Source organism: Haliotis rubra, unplaced genomic scaffold (assembly GCF_003918875.1).
Source record: "Haliotis rubra isolate DU_JTF1 unplaced genomic scaffold, ASM391887v1 Scf371, whole genome shotgun sequence".
Lineage (NCBI taxonomy): Eukaryota > Metazoa > Mollusca > Gastropoda > Lepetellida > Haliotidae > Haliotis > Haliotis rubra.
The window spans coordinates 299463-312894 of record NW_025767048.1 but is presented as its reverse complement, the minus strand read 5'-3'; the positions used below and the strand labels follow the sequence as shown (position 1 = coordinate 312894).

Here is a 13432-nt window from a genome sequence, read left to right as displayed (position 1 = left end):
ATTAAATATGGGAGCAGAGGATGTTACTAATGCTGCTGCTCACTGCCTAAAAGCCAGAATCAGAAACATTAAACCGTATGTAGCTTCTTTTTTAAGATTAAAGAAAGTTGTGACATTGCTGACAATTTCTCGACACTGAGATGTCAAGAGGCGACCTTGTCTTGGCTATTCAGACCTGTTGACAATCACCTGACAAAGGTGCACCCATTCACAATAGTAGACCCAACCAGTTGTGACACGGTCACACAATGCATTAGTATTCACTTGATCAGGTCAAGCTGAACAAGCTGTACTAATTTAGATTCATATTTCCCAGAAACCTATGATTTCAGTTCATTCATGTGAACATTCACTCAGACATCCATTGATGGTAACATCACAACAGGTCATCTATCCAATACTTGAATACAATGGTGTTGTCGTTCTTAATGATCTTTGAACATTTTGTCAAATCTTCAAATCTATGATTTCAATTAATTCAAGTGAACATTCACTTAAAACATATATTAGCAGTACTTTTATGAAAAGGAAAATTCTCCCTTATTTTCATTGGCTGAGAAGTGATCAGATGACAGTCTGAAGAAATTCATACTGCCTCAATCCCAAGTCTGATAATTTACGATATTCACTTGAATTACTACGACCTTGGTCAATATTGCCGAGTCCATAACACAGGCACTGTCCTCCTGAAATGTCTAGAATTGTATAATATTACTTAAGGTAATATCTGAGATAATATCCCACATCAAACCTGTACAACTTAGAACCCTGTAAAATATAGTCTAATATATTCATAGGTTCCAGGTAAGTTTTTGTGTATTTGAGTGTGATTTTGATTTGGTTTCTACAATTTTAGGGGGTATTTTTTAACCGGTTATTCTTTTGACATTTGGGTATTTTAACTGAAAGTCTGTTTCAGAACAAAGCCTTATTTATAAATCATTCTGTCAGCATAACATTCCAAAAAGCATTCCAGACAGATTTATAACAAGATTGCAAAGTTTTTTAAAAGGCCATGTAAGATTCTTAAAATGTGAGAACAATTTCTTTGGTTAAAACAGAACAAACGTTTCAATGTAACAAACAACAAATAATTATATGTTTCTTACACATACCTCCTTAGATAGCTTAAGAGTGCCATTCCTTTCTCCTTCTTTGAATGTTACCACCACTGTTAAATCAGCACTCTGAAAAAATAATATACAGACTAGAGCTTCAATAAAAGAACTGAATCTAATAATATAGGCACATTATAGTCATGCAAAAGTAGTCCCAAGGCACTGTAGCTCAGCTGGATATGTATTGAATAATCTTACAACAAAAACACACAGCCACTGGAAAAAAGTTGCTGTCGGCATTGGTAAAGTCTAATGAAATAAACAAAATATGAAGTCATGATACCATGAAATTATGCACACCAAAAGTTCAATAGCCTCAATCTGGCAACTTCAGAGGAGAAACAGATTACACAAGAAAATGAGTCTTTTGAGGGGATTAAAGACCATGGTCGAATATGGTCAAAATTTCTGAAATGAAAAACCAAACAGAACATATACAATGAGCCCTACTACTAACCACATATGTATTAAAGGCACAATGGTTTTGAAGAAAAAAGGGTGAGCAATGGCCATATAAGATGTTTTGTATTTCAGTATGGTCAACTAGAACAGGTCAGATCAAAGTCAAAAGTCAAAATTTAAAATAAAGCAAAAACATAAAAAAATTGACTACTGACTACATTGTACCTATTTTAAACATTTCGAACAAATATAGCTGTGTAATGGCCTTTAAAAGGTGTATTGATATGCCTGCAGTGGTGACTGAATTGAGCATTATATTCATACATTTCGAACAAATAGGGCTGTTATTAGTGGTCGGAACAAGTACGCGAAGTTACACCTTTATTGGTCCAATGTGTTTCTAAGGAGATTTGTCCACTTGAAGAGAAAATGACTAACTGCACATCTGACAACAGATAAAACGGCAGGATGCAAACCCTCTTGACTTTATTCAGGTGAGCTAAATATTGCACATCAAAAGTAGGTCCCGGTGACCAAGTAACATACAGACGTTTCAAAAGAAATCAAATCTAATCTGGATGACTGACATTTTACACTACATTATTCCCTCCATATCACTGCAGGCTGTACATAATGCCCTCTGGTGACCCAGTGGTTGATATCATTACCAGACCTCCACCGTGTGACAGGTCAAGCACTTACAACAATCAACACTGGTAACACTGGGAGATTAGGTATCCTACTCACAGATTGCTAAGGATCAAAACGATCCTGTCCTTATTTGTACACGCCTTCGAACAATCATGGACACTGGTAACACTTGGAGATTAGGTATTCTACTCACAGATTGCTAAGGATCAAAACAATCTTGTCCTTATTTGTACACGCCTTCGAACAATCATGGACACTGGTAACACTGGAAGATTAGGTATACTACTCACAGATTGCTAAGGATCAAAACAATCCTGTCCTTATTTGTACACGCCTTTGAACAATCATGGACACTGGTAACACTGGGAGATTAGGTATACTACTCACAGATTGCTAAGGATCAAAACAATCTTGTCCTTATTTGTACACGCCTTCGAACAATCATGGACACTGGTAACACTGGGAGATTAGGTAAACTACTCACAGATTGCTAAGGATCAAAACAATCCTGTCCTTATTTGTACACGCCTTCGAACAATCATGGACACTGGTAACACTGGGAGATTAGGTAAACTACTCACAGATTGCTAAGGATCAAAACAATCCTGTCCTTATTGTCCTCATGGACACTGGTAACACTGGGAGATTAGGTAAACTACTCACAGATTGCTAAGGATCAAAACAATCCTGTCCTTATTTGTACAAACAATCATGGACACTGGTAACACTGGGAGATTAGGTATACTACTCACAGATTGCTAAGGATCAAAACAATCCTGTCCTTATTTGTACACGCCTTTGTCATGGACACTGGTAACACTGGGAGATTAGGTATACTACTCACACATTGCTAAGGATCAAAACAATCTTGTCCTTATTTGTACACGCCTTCGAACAATCATGGACACTGATAACACTGGAAGATTAGGTATACTACTCACAGATTGCTAAGGATCAAAACAATCCTGTCCTTATTTGCACACGCCTTTGAACAATCATGGACACCGGTAACACTGGGAGATTAGGTATACTACTCACAGATTGCTAAGGATCAAAACAATCTTGTCCTTATTTGTACACGCCTTCGAACAATCATGGACACTGATAACACTGGAAGATTAGGTTATTACTCACAGATTGCTAAGGATCAAAACAATCCTGTCCTTATTTGTACATGCCTTCAAACAATCATGGACACTGGTAACACTGGGAGATTAGGTATACTACTCACAGATTGCTAAGGATTAAAACAATATTGTCCTTATTTGTACACGCCTTCGAACAATCATGGACACTGGTAAAACTGGGAGATGAGGTATTCTACTCACAGATTGCTAAGGATCAAAACAAGGGTTGCATCAATTTGTGTGCATCTGTTCAAATAGTCAAAAACATATCAGTAGAAGAAATGTTTAAGGAACAAACAACATTTGATCAGTAATCAGTCAGTTCATCCATCAAAATGAGAGTATGTGACCAGAACTGAAATGCTCTCAAAACATGAAACATGAAAAAAAATTGATCGTCTCTCACATAAAAGCAACTACTTGCTGTGTGGTGAAACACTGTCGACCATCTGCATGTCACTGGGAAACTGATCCAAACAACAAGTACCAATTCCATGTCCTTACCGATCACACTTTTGCCGAGTCAAATGATGTTTGTAGTGTCACGAGATGTTGACCAGGTTCAGAGCATCTGCCAACTCGTAACGACCCGGGTTAGAATTGGTCCTCAGTAACCCATGCTTGTCGTAAGAGGCAGCTAATGGGATCAGGTGGTCAGGCTCGCTGACTTGGTTGACACATGTCACCGTAGCCCAATTACATAGATTTGATGCTAATGATGTTGATCACTGGATTGTCTGATCCAGACCGCTGCAATATATCTCGAATATTGCTAAGTGCAGCGTTAAACAACCAACCAACCAACCAACCAATCAAAGCATCTGCCCTATTTCGTGGTCATCAAGCAACATCATTGACTCTGAGGGGTTATGAATACATTCAGTTGATGTAATCCTCGGTAGAAAACCTTGTTGTTTTGTCAAGATACATCTGAATGCAGGTTTTCTGTGCTCATCCTGCCATTGACTGCATGTCTCTGTCACTTCACAATGAAATTAAAGTCATATTGAGGTTACTGTATTGTTTCTTAACCAAGATATTTCAATCTATATTTCTTGGGTCACTTTCTCTATACTATGTTCTTTAGCAGATTCTGTGTAGTCATAGGCGCGCCCGACTCTGATATATTTATAAGTATGACCTATATATATAAGATATAAGAAAGGTGTGTCAGTAAATCGAAACAAAATGGCGGCAGGCTCAGTTCGGTTTCGGTCTGACAAACGCTTCCATCGCTTTGACCGTTGAATAAACTGTACAATTTATGCTCAGTTGACCTCTGTAAAGTACCTTGCGTATCACTAACCTGGTGATTTTATTCTCATTTAAAGCTTTCAATAATTTTGCCGTCCATTCTCGCACGAAGTCAGGACATATGCCCGGAAGTAAACAAGTCAGGCGCCTATGTGTGTAGTATATGACAAGCTATTAGGTCACAGTGACCTGATACACCATAAATCAAGTTGCTTCATGATTACTTTGAAGAATCTTCCCTGCTTATTGATCCCTGTCCCTATTACAGTGGAGTCAAAGAAAGTCAAACCTTTTATCAAAACTTACTACTGCCTGTATGAGGGGCGTGTGGGGTAGCCTAGTAGTTAAAGCGTTCGCTCGTCTCGACAAAGACCAGAGTTCTATTCCCCACATGGGTACAATGTGTGAAGCCCATTTCTGGTGTCCCCGCCGTGATATTGCTGGAATATTGCTAAAAGCGACATAAAACAATACTCACTCACTGTCTGTATGACATTTACAAAGCATGTTATGATGGTTAAGGCTGACTTCCAGAGTTCATTTGACATCAGAGTGAGCCAATTTATCTGATTTATGCAATGATAGAAGCACCCCCAGATTGTTCTTTAAGAAAAGTAGATATTTGGATATTCTGTTATTTGAATTAGGTTCCTGTTCCTAAAATATATAAAGATGTCCAATGCAAAAACAGAACCAGTATGATCATCTGCTGTTTATGAACATTACCTGGTACATTCCCTCCTGCAAACTTGAATATGGAATTCCAGCAACAATTGACCGCCTCCGTGGTGTAGTGGTTAGAGCATCTGCCCGGAGAGCGGAAGGTCGCGGGTTCGAGCCCCGACCGTGTCATACCAAAAGACGTTAAAATATGGTACTTGTTGGTCCCTGCCTGGCTCTCGGCATTAATGGGTACAATAAGGACTGGTCGGCTCGGAGTCAGTATAATGTGTCTGAGTGGGGTAATCATGCTTCACTGCGGCATAGTATCTCAGTGGGCTAGCACTATAAAATTAGCTTCAGTCTGGGCTAGTACAAGCAGCCGCACCTACACATACACACGCATTCTCAAGCACGACGTTAAACCCAATTTCACCTCACCTCACCTCCAGCAACAATTGATACAATTGTTCAAAATGATGCTATGATCTTGATCTTTGACAGGCATGCCACTGAAAATTATGTGGATGGACTTACGAACACAAATATTTGATTACATGGAACATGCCTTTGAAACAGTTAATGACAAATAAAACCACTGAATGCCATCCAATCATGAGATTCACATACATTCAATGGCTGTTTTAGTAAAGTTTCAATCATTCCAGGAGCAAATAACCACAATGTATTCAATGAAGGAATGATTGTGCTTAAACACAACACGCAAATAAATAGAAACATGCAAGTTTTTAATACTGTACCTCTAATCTGGCAACGTTTTCAGATGAGATGCCTGACCAAACAATGGCAACATTATTGTCGACATAATTTGCCCGTGTGATGTTGTAGGAAAACAACTCTGTGGTATTTCCAAGTTCGTCCACGAAGACTATGTGAATCCTCTGTACTGAATCTCTGAAACAAGCATTCCACTTCAAGATGAAAGCTAGTAATTGTCATTTCATTGAGGCTGTTCCCTTGACAGATGTGACAAATTGCTTTTAATGTAAGACCATAAATTTAGTGATCAGTGCATTTTGCAAATATTTCTTCCTTTTTTCTCTAATTAAATTAGACTCTCATAATGACTTTCATCATGGCATTTCAAAGATAATGTTTTTATAAAGTAAAGAAATAAATAACTTGTGAATGTTGCTGATACTTTCATCTTTTAATCTATGTTCCTGAGATCAATATTAGGAAGCTAAGCCAGCATAAAAGCAACAACTGAATGCTCTCATGAAATGGTGATTTAAGAACCCTTATCTATGCAAAATAATAATGGTTTGCCTGTTTATCCCCATCGAAGACTTTAAAGTTTCACTCTTTCATACTGGAGACATCAAAGTGTCACTATAGTAGACAGGAGATGACAAAGTGTCACTCTTTCATACAGGAGACATCAACGTGTCACTCTTTCATACTGGAGACATCAAAGTGTCACTATAGTAGACAGGAGACATCAAAGTGTCACTCTTTCATACTGGAGACATCAAAGTGTCACTATAGTAGACAGGAGACATCAAAGTGTCACTATAGTAGACAGGAGATGTCAAAGTGTCACTATAGTAGACAGGAGACATCAAAGTGTCACTATAGTAGACAGGAGACGTCAAAGTGTCACTATAGTAGACAGGAGATGTCAAAGTGTCACTATAGTAGACAGGAGACATCAAAGTGTCACTATAGTAGACAGGAGACATCAAAGTGTCACTATAGTAGACAGGAGACATCAAAGTGTCACTATAGTAAACAGGAGACATCAAAGTGTCACTATAGTAGACAGGAGACATCAAAGTGTCACTATAGTAGACAGGCGATATCAAAGTGTCACTATAGTAGACAGGAGATGTCAAAGTGTCACTCATTCATACAGGAGACATCAAAGTGTCACTATAGTAGACAGGAGACATCAAAGTGTCACTATAGTAGACAGGAGACATCAAAGTGTCACTATAGTAAACAGGAGACATCAAAGTGTCACTATAGTAGACAGGAGACATCAAAGTGTCACTATAGTAGACAGGAGACATCAAAGAGTCACTCTAGTAGACAGGAGATGTCAAAGTGTCACTATAGTAGACAGGAGACATCAAAGTGTCACTATAGTAGACAGGAGATTTCAAAGTGTCACTATAGTAGACAGGAGACATCAAAGTGTCACTATAGTAGACAGGAGACGTCAAAGTGTCACTACAGTAGACAGGAGACATCAAAGTGTCACTATAGTAGACAGGAGACATCAAAGTGTCACTATAGTAGACAGGAGACATCAAAGTGTCCCTATAGTAGACAGGAGACATCAAAGTGTCACTATAGTAGACAGGAGACGTCAAAGTGTCACTCTTTCATACAGGAGACGTCAAAGTGTCACTATTTCATACTGGAGACATCAAAGTGTCACTAGTTCATACAGGAGACATCAGAGTGTCACTATAGTAGACAGGAGACGTCAAAGTGTCACTCTTTCATACAGGAGACATCAAACTGTCACTATAGTAGACAGGAGACATCAAAGTGTCACTATAGTAAACAGGAGACGTCAAAGTGTCACTATAGTAGACAGGAGACGTCAAAGTGTCACTCTTTCATACTGGAGACATCAAACTGTCACTTTAGTAGACAGGAGACATCAATGTGTCACTATAGTAGACAGGAGACATCAAAGTGTCACTCTTTCATACAGGAGACATCAAACGGTCACTCTTTCAAACAGGAGACATGAACGGGTAGATATAGTAGACAGGGACATAAAAGTATAATTCACCTTCATACAAAGAATATCAACATGCAATCCTTACTACCAAATACATCAAAGTATAGTTCTTTCATATTTCAGCCTTACCTGTCAGTTGTCTGTAAAGGTATATCAAGATTCAGATCTTTCCTATAGGGGTCAAATCTCCCGAATACCAAGGGTTCATTTGTGGCATTTTGTTTGCTTGTCTGCAATAAATAAAAAATATCTAAGTACAACATTTTTCTGGAATACCTACTGCTTGAATTTCATATCTTATATGGCTGGTCACATACAAATCTATTGAGAGTTTTCAGACACGTCTTTAACTATACAAAAGGTTTGACCAGTGAAGGTCCAGGTTAGAATATTGATCTTCAGTAACCCATGCTTGTCGTAAGAGGCAACTAACGGGATTGGGTGGTCAGGCTCGCTGACTTGGTTGACACATGTCATCGGTTCCCAGTTGCGCAGATTGATGCTCATGCTGTTGATCACTGGATTGTTTGATCCAGATTAGATTATTTACAGACCGCCGCCATATAGCTGGAATATTGCTGAGTGTGGGGTAAAACTTAGAACTCACTCACTCATTCACTACAAAAGGTTTGTGGTGGCCGTTTGATATTCTGCCTTGGAATTGCATAAAACATTTCAATGAAGAAGGCTGAAAAAGAAGATTGCTAACAGAACATGCTTGACTCTTTGAAATATAATTGCAGTGGGTGCTATTGAAACTGTAATTATCTGTGTTTCTGAGAATATATTTCCACAACACTGAAAATTGAAAAAAAAAGGGACCATGTTGCTGATTTATTTTCATACTGAAGCATGAAAATATCCCCTTATTATCTATGATCCCTAACTTTTTTCCCCGTATATTTTGAAATGCTGACTGAAAAAGATATATTTTGTTTCAATGAAAAATCACAGTCTACTTCTACGCCTTCAGATTGTTAAATGTCAATCTCTTAGCATGAGTGGTTGGAAATGTTCCCATACTGTGTAAATAGTCGCGCCACAGCAATCCCTGCTGAAAGACCCACTCAGTGATACCACATCCGTAAGAGCTGGCCATTCATCAAGAGCCGCGGTCTCCGGCGGCAATTCTGTCTGCAATTCTGTCAATTGTCATCGCACCAATGACTGACCGTATCAAATTGAGACATTCTGTCTTGTACTTGTGAAACTTTTAAACATGTGCTCATGCATTTTTAATGATTTCATAACAAAGTGGTGTTAGAATCTATATCCATATGCTGCCAGTTAAAGGAGCTCTCAGGGACATGTCAGGCAATGTATTTATCTAACAAATGGTGTGAGGCTTGACAGTAGCTATAGATATGTGTGTGTGCGGAACCATCACTTGAATATATCTGAGTGGGTATGGTTTTACACTACTTTTAGCAATACTCCAGCAATATCATGGCGGGGGGACACCAGAAATGGGCTTCACACATTGTACCCACGTGGGAAATCGAACCCAGGTCTTCAGTGTGTCGAGTGGATGCTTTTACCACTAGGCTACCCCACCGCCCCTCTGTCAAATGTAACACAATAGTTAGCATTTGCAACTGCACTCACCATTTGTGTATTTGTACTGCTGTGCACCAAAAGTAGTCATATTAACTCTTTCAAGTCAATGGATGATACAGACATTTCTTTGTTGAGAAAATACAAATATCCTGTACCCTCAGTGAGTGAGTTGGGTTTCATGCTGTTCTTAGCAATAGTCCAGCAATATCGTGGCGAGGGACACCAGAAATGAGCTGCACACATTGGACCCATGTGGGGAATCAAACCAGGGTCTTTGTCAAGCTTTAACCACTAGGCTACCCCACCACACAGATTCATGATAATCTTTGCATTCCACACTTTAATGCATTCAAAAACATCACTGCCTCACTAGTCCATCAGGTCATGCTGTTAGTTGTTTAAAACTGCACTCCATGATATTCCAGATATATGATGGCAACTTGTCTGCATCCAGAGGTACAAATAAGCTGCGTATCTCCATAAATTACACAAATATTTATGTGAAAACTCAATTCCTATTAAGTCTATTGCATAAAAGTACGCTTGAATTTTTGTAAATACTCAATAAATGTGATCTCACATGCGTACACACAAAAATGTCAAATCCTAGCTTGCGTACCGGTGGACAGATAAAATAACTGAGGTATATTGAGTGGTTCTATTTCAGGACATGAACTTGACAACTTGCAGATCAAATATAAATAGCAAACACTAACATTTAAACTTTATTATATTTTTAAAATTAATTGAAAATGGCAAAATACTCAAATGAGTTTGAGTGAGCTGAGTACAATTTATTTGGTTACTCAAAGAAAATTTGGATACCCAATTGAGATGAACACAAAAAAGTTATCTGTAGCTCTGGTATCAGAAAATTGATATTAAATGATATCATAACCATAAGATACATAATTGGTGAGATACATACGATGACCTGCATTTAACAAAGTCACTGAGCCTGACCACGTAATCGATAGGGGGGGCGATAATACTGGTTAACCGGTAAATTGCAATTTGAACTTCACAATATGGCATATTGCAGTACATTTTTCGCGAACTGGTTCAGCCGATACGATCGGCAATTTCCGTGACCATGATCGGTAATTTTTGACATAGTCAAAAACACTAATAACATTTGTATTTCCTTTATATTACGATACATTAATAGATTTAAGAATGTTTATTGGTCATATAATTGCATTTGCATGACTTTTAAACTATATAAATAAAACAAAATAGAATTGGTACTGGCACTCGTTCAGTCTAAGTAAACTTAGACTCAGTATTATTCACTACACTGCTATACTGAGTCTAACAAACCCTAGTAGAAGGTCGCATCAGGTAACCTTTGAGTGACCTATGACCGTCCAATCAAACGCGAGACAGCCAACGCGACTTAACCAATCAGACAACAGCTACTGTTGGTTCGGCGGACTTACAAAATGGATTTTCTCTTCTCCGGTTGCCAACACTGATCTCCCAACAAATGAAAATAAAGCACAGATATTAGAACTGCAGTATATACGCTTTGGGGTTTCTGTTGACATGGTTATCATTAGCTAATATTTTCGCAAGCTCACATGCTTGAATACTGACAGTTTAGTGACTGTTTACTCACTGCTGTGGCGTCCATCACTAGGAACCGATCGTACAGAAAATAGCATTCGAATCATTCGGGTACAAACCTTTTCAAGGTAAAAGTTCAAAAGGTATGTAATTTCGCGATTTGGTAAGCTGTGTTCTGATTGGTCAATTGAAAAGGTTACCTGACGCGACCTTCTACTAGGCTTTGTTAGACTATAAGCAGTGTAACAAATAATTCTGAGCCTAAGTTTACTTAGAATGGGCACTTGTTGTTGGGATACACAAATCAAAATGGCGGACGCGGCTGCTGATGCTTTTTAAGTGAAGTCTTCAATTTGGAAACATTTTCAATTGATATCTTGTAAAATCACATCTGAGTTCTGACAGTGGCCAGTGGCATTGTTTCAAAAGAAAGGAAACAGTCATTTCATTACCCTAAATCCATGTGTTACACTTTCACAATATATTGCAATACATATTGCAATACGCCAACACATATCACAATATATCGCAATACCCAACTCTAGTAATCCATACACTTGCTTCTCATGAGAAGAAATTAGGTTGCTGGAGACCTATTCTAATGACATCACCACAGTGTCTTGGCCTGACTGAGCTCCATTAAAACCTTTTAAAAATCATTGTGGTTACAGAACATTCTCTCAACATTACAGAGCATACCTTTAACATTACAGGGTACACCCTCAACACAACAGTTGATCAGAAAACATTTAGACCAGAACAAAAATCATTCTCAATGAATCATGTCACTTGTCTAAAAGGTCATTTGATTCGATAAGCTCAATAGACCACTAGAGTTTCATATGACTGCACTAAGTAGAGGTCCTGAGAACGTGTTTGGTCATATCCAGAGCAGAGAAGATTTATAACCTTATCATTGCAAACATGCTGAAGCTGTCGCTCTCTCAAACATCCTCAGAAAAACTGCTTGCACCACGACAACCACGACAAGCTTATGACACAAATGGCAGCAGTTATCCACTCTTGACTTGTGTCTTTGAAGGGGAAACCAAGATGGCGTCCGTGATAGGCTCCAAAGTGGAAATACAACATGAAGTGGAAGTCGAAGTCACATTCTACATGAAATGTTAATAAACATAGGTGGATCCAGAAGGGGTGTTGTGCAGGGATTTGTCCTGTAAATTTATCAAATGACCATTGAAACTTTCGTAATAACGGGTGAAAATGAACTGTGCACACACCCCACACCCCCTTCAAAAAGCTGTATCCGCCCCTGTTTAACAAATACTTAAACCAAAACTATCACTTGAAATTATCAACTTCAGAAAAATTTGTGATTTGGGTGATACAGGTAGGACAGGTCTTGCTCAACCTTTTCTTGAATGCCTGGCGTCATCACAGATTTTCAGTGATCCATTTCTATCATTTTCAGTTATTTTTTCCCATACACCAAACGGAATTTATTTCTGAGGATAGTCAAGATTGGGACTTTGCACTGGGTATTCTATATTTAAACAGTGCCCATCTCACTTCAGAAGAAAGACCTACTTGCGTTAGAGGCTCTGAACATACTGCACAATTCTATTCAAGATTGAAGTCTTTAAACAATGAATACAAGACGGTATGGTCCCTTACAAACAAGAACATCCAAAATAGAAGCCATTAATCTTGAGTACCACAATGAGGTTTGATCACTCTCAATGCCAACAAGGACCAACTGTGTCACAGTGATCGTAGCCTGACAACTGACTGTCAGGTGCACAGTGGTAAAAGCCTGTTGGATGTTATAAGGAGTAGCGAAATGGCAGTTGTCGATGCTTGGTTAAAGTCGGACACTTCTGAATACATACACACGTATCTGTCATCAAACAGACTCATTCATTTGTAGTTCAACCCTTTTAGCATTACACAAGAATTCACATCAGATAGCAGCTGGCGTTTGTTTTCATAGATGTTGAACATAACAGGATTTTTCACTGTTAAAAATGATGCAGATGACATTAGCATTCTTGAAGGTTTCTGGGACAATCCTTACAAAAAAGAGAGTTAGTAAGTAAGTTCAAATTTATAGCCACATCGGACAAAACAGAGAGTTAGTAAGTAAGTTCAAATTTATAGCCACATCGGACAAAACAGAGAGTTAGTAAGTAAGTTCAAATTTATAGCCACATCGGACAAAACAGAGAGTTAGTAAGTAAGTTCAAATTTATAGCCACATCGGACAAAACAGAGAGTTAGTAAGTAAGTTTAAATTTATAGCCACATCGGACAAAACAGAGAGTTAGTAAGTAAGTTCAAATTTATAGCCACATCGGACAAAACAGAGAGTTAGTAAGTAAGTTTAAATTTATACATCGGACAACAGAGTTCGTTAGTAAGTT

The 13432-nt window shown here is 38.4% G+C and overlaps 1 protein-coding gene across 1 annotated transcript in view; it reads right to left on the bottom strand.

The window, feature by feature from the left end:
• LOC124285946 overlaps nt 1-13432 on the bottom strand; it is a 64421-nt gene that overhangs the window by 35580 nt on the left and 15409 nt on the right. The window contains exons 7-10 of the mRNA XM_046722235.1: nt 9006-9070; nt 8058-8158; nt 5974-6127; nt 1116-1187 (exon numbers count right to left, since the gene is read on the bottom strand). Coding sequence (XP_046578191.1) covers nt 1116-1187; nt 5974-6127; nt 8058-8158; nt 9006-9070 — 392 coding nt within the window. The remainder of the gene's footprint in view (nt 1-1115; nt 1188-5973; nt 6128-8057; nt 8159-9005; nt 9071-13432) is intronic.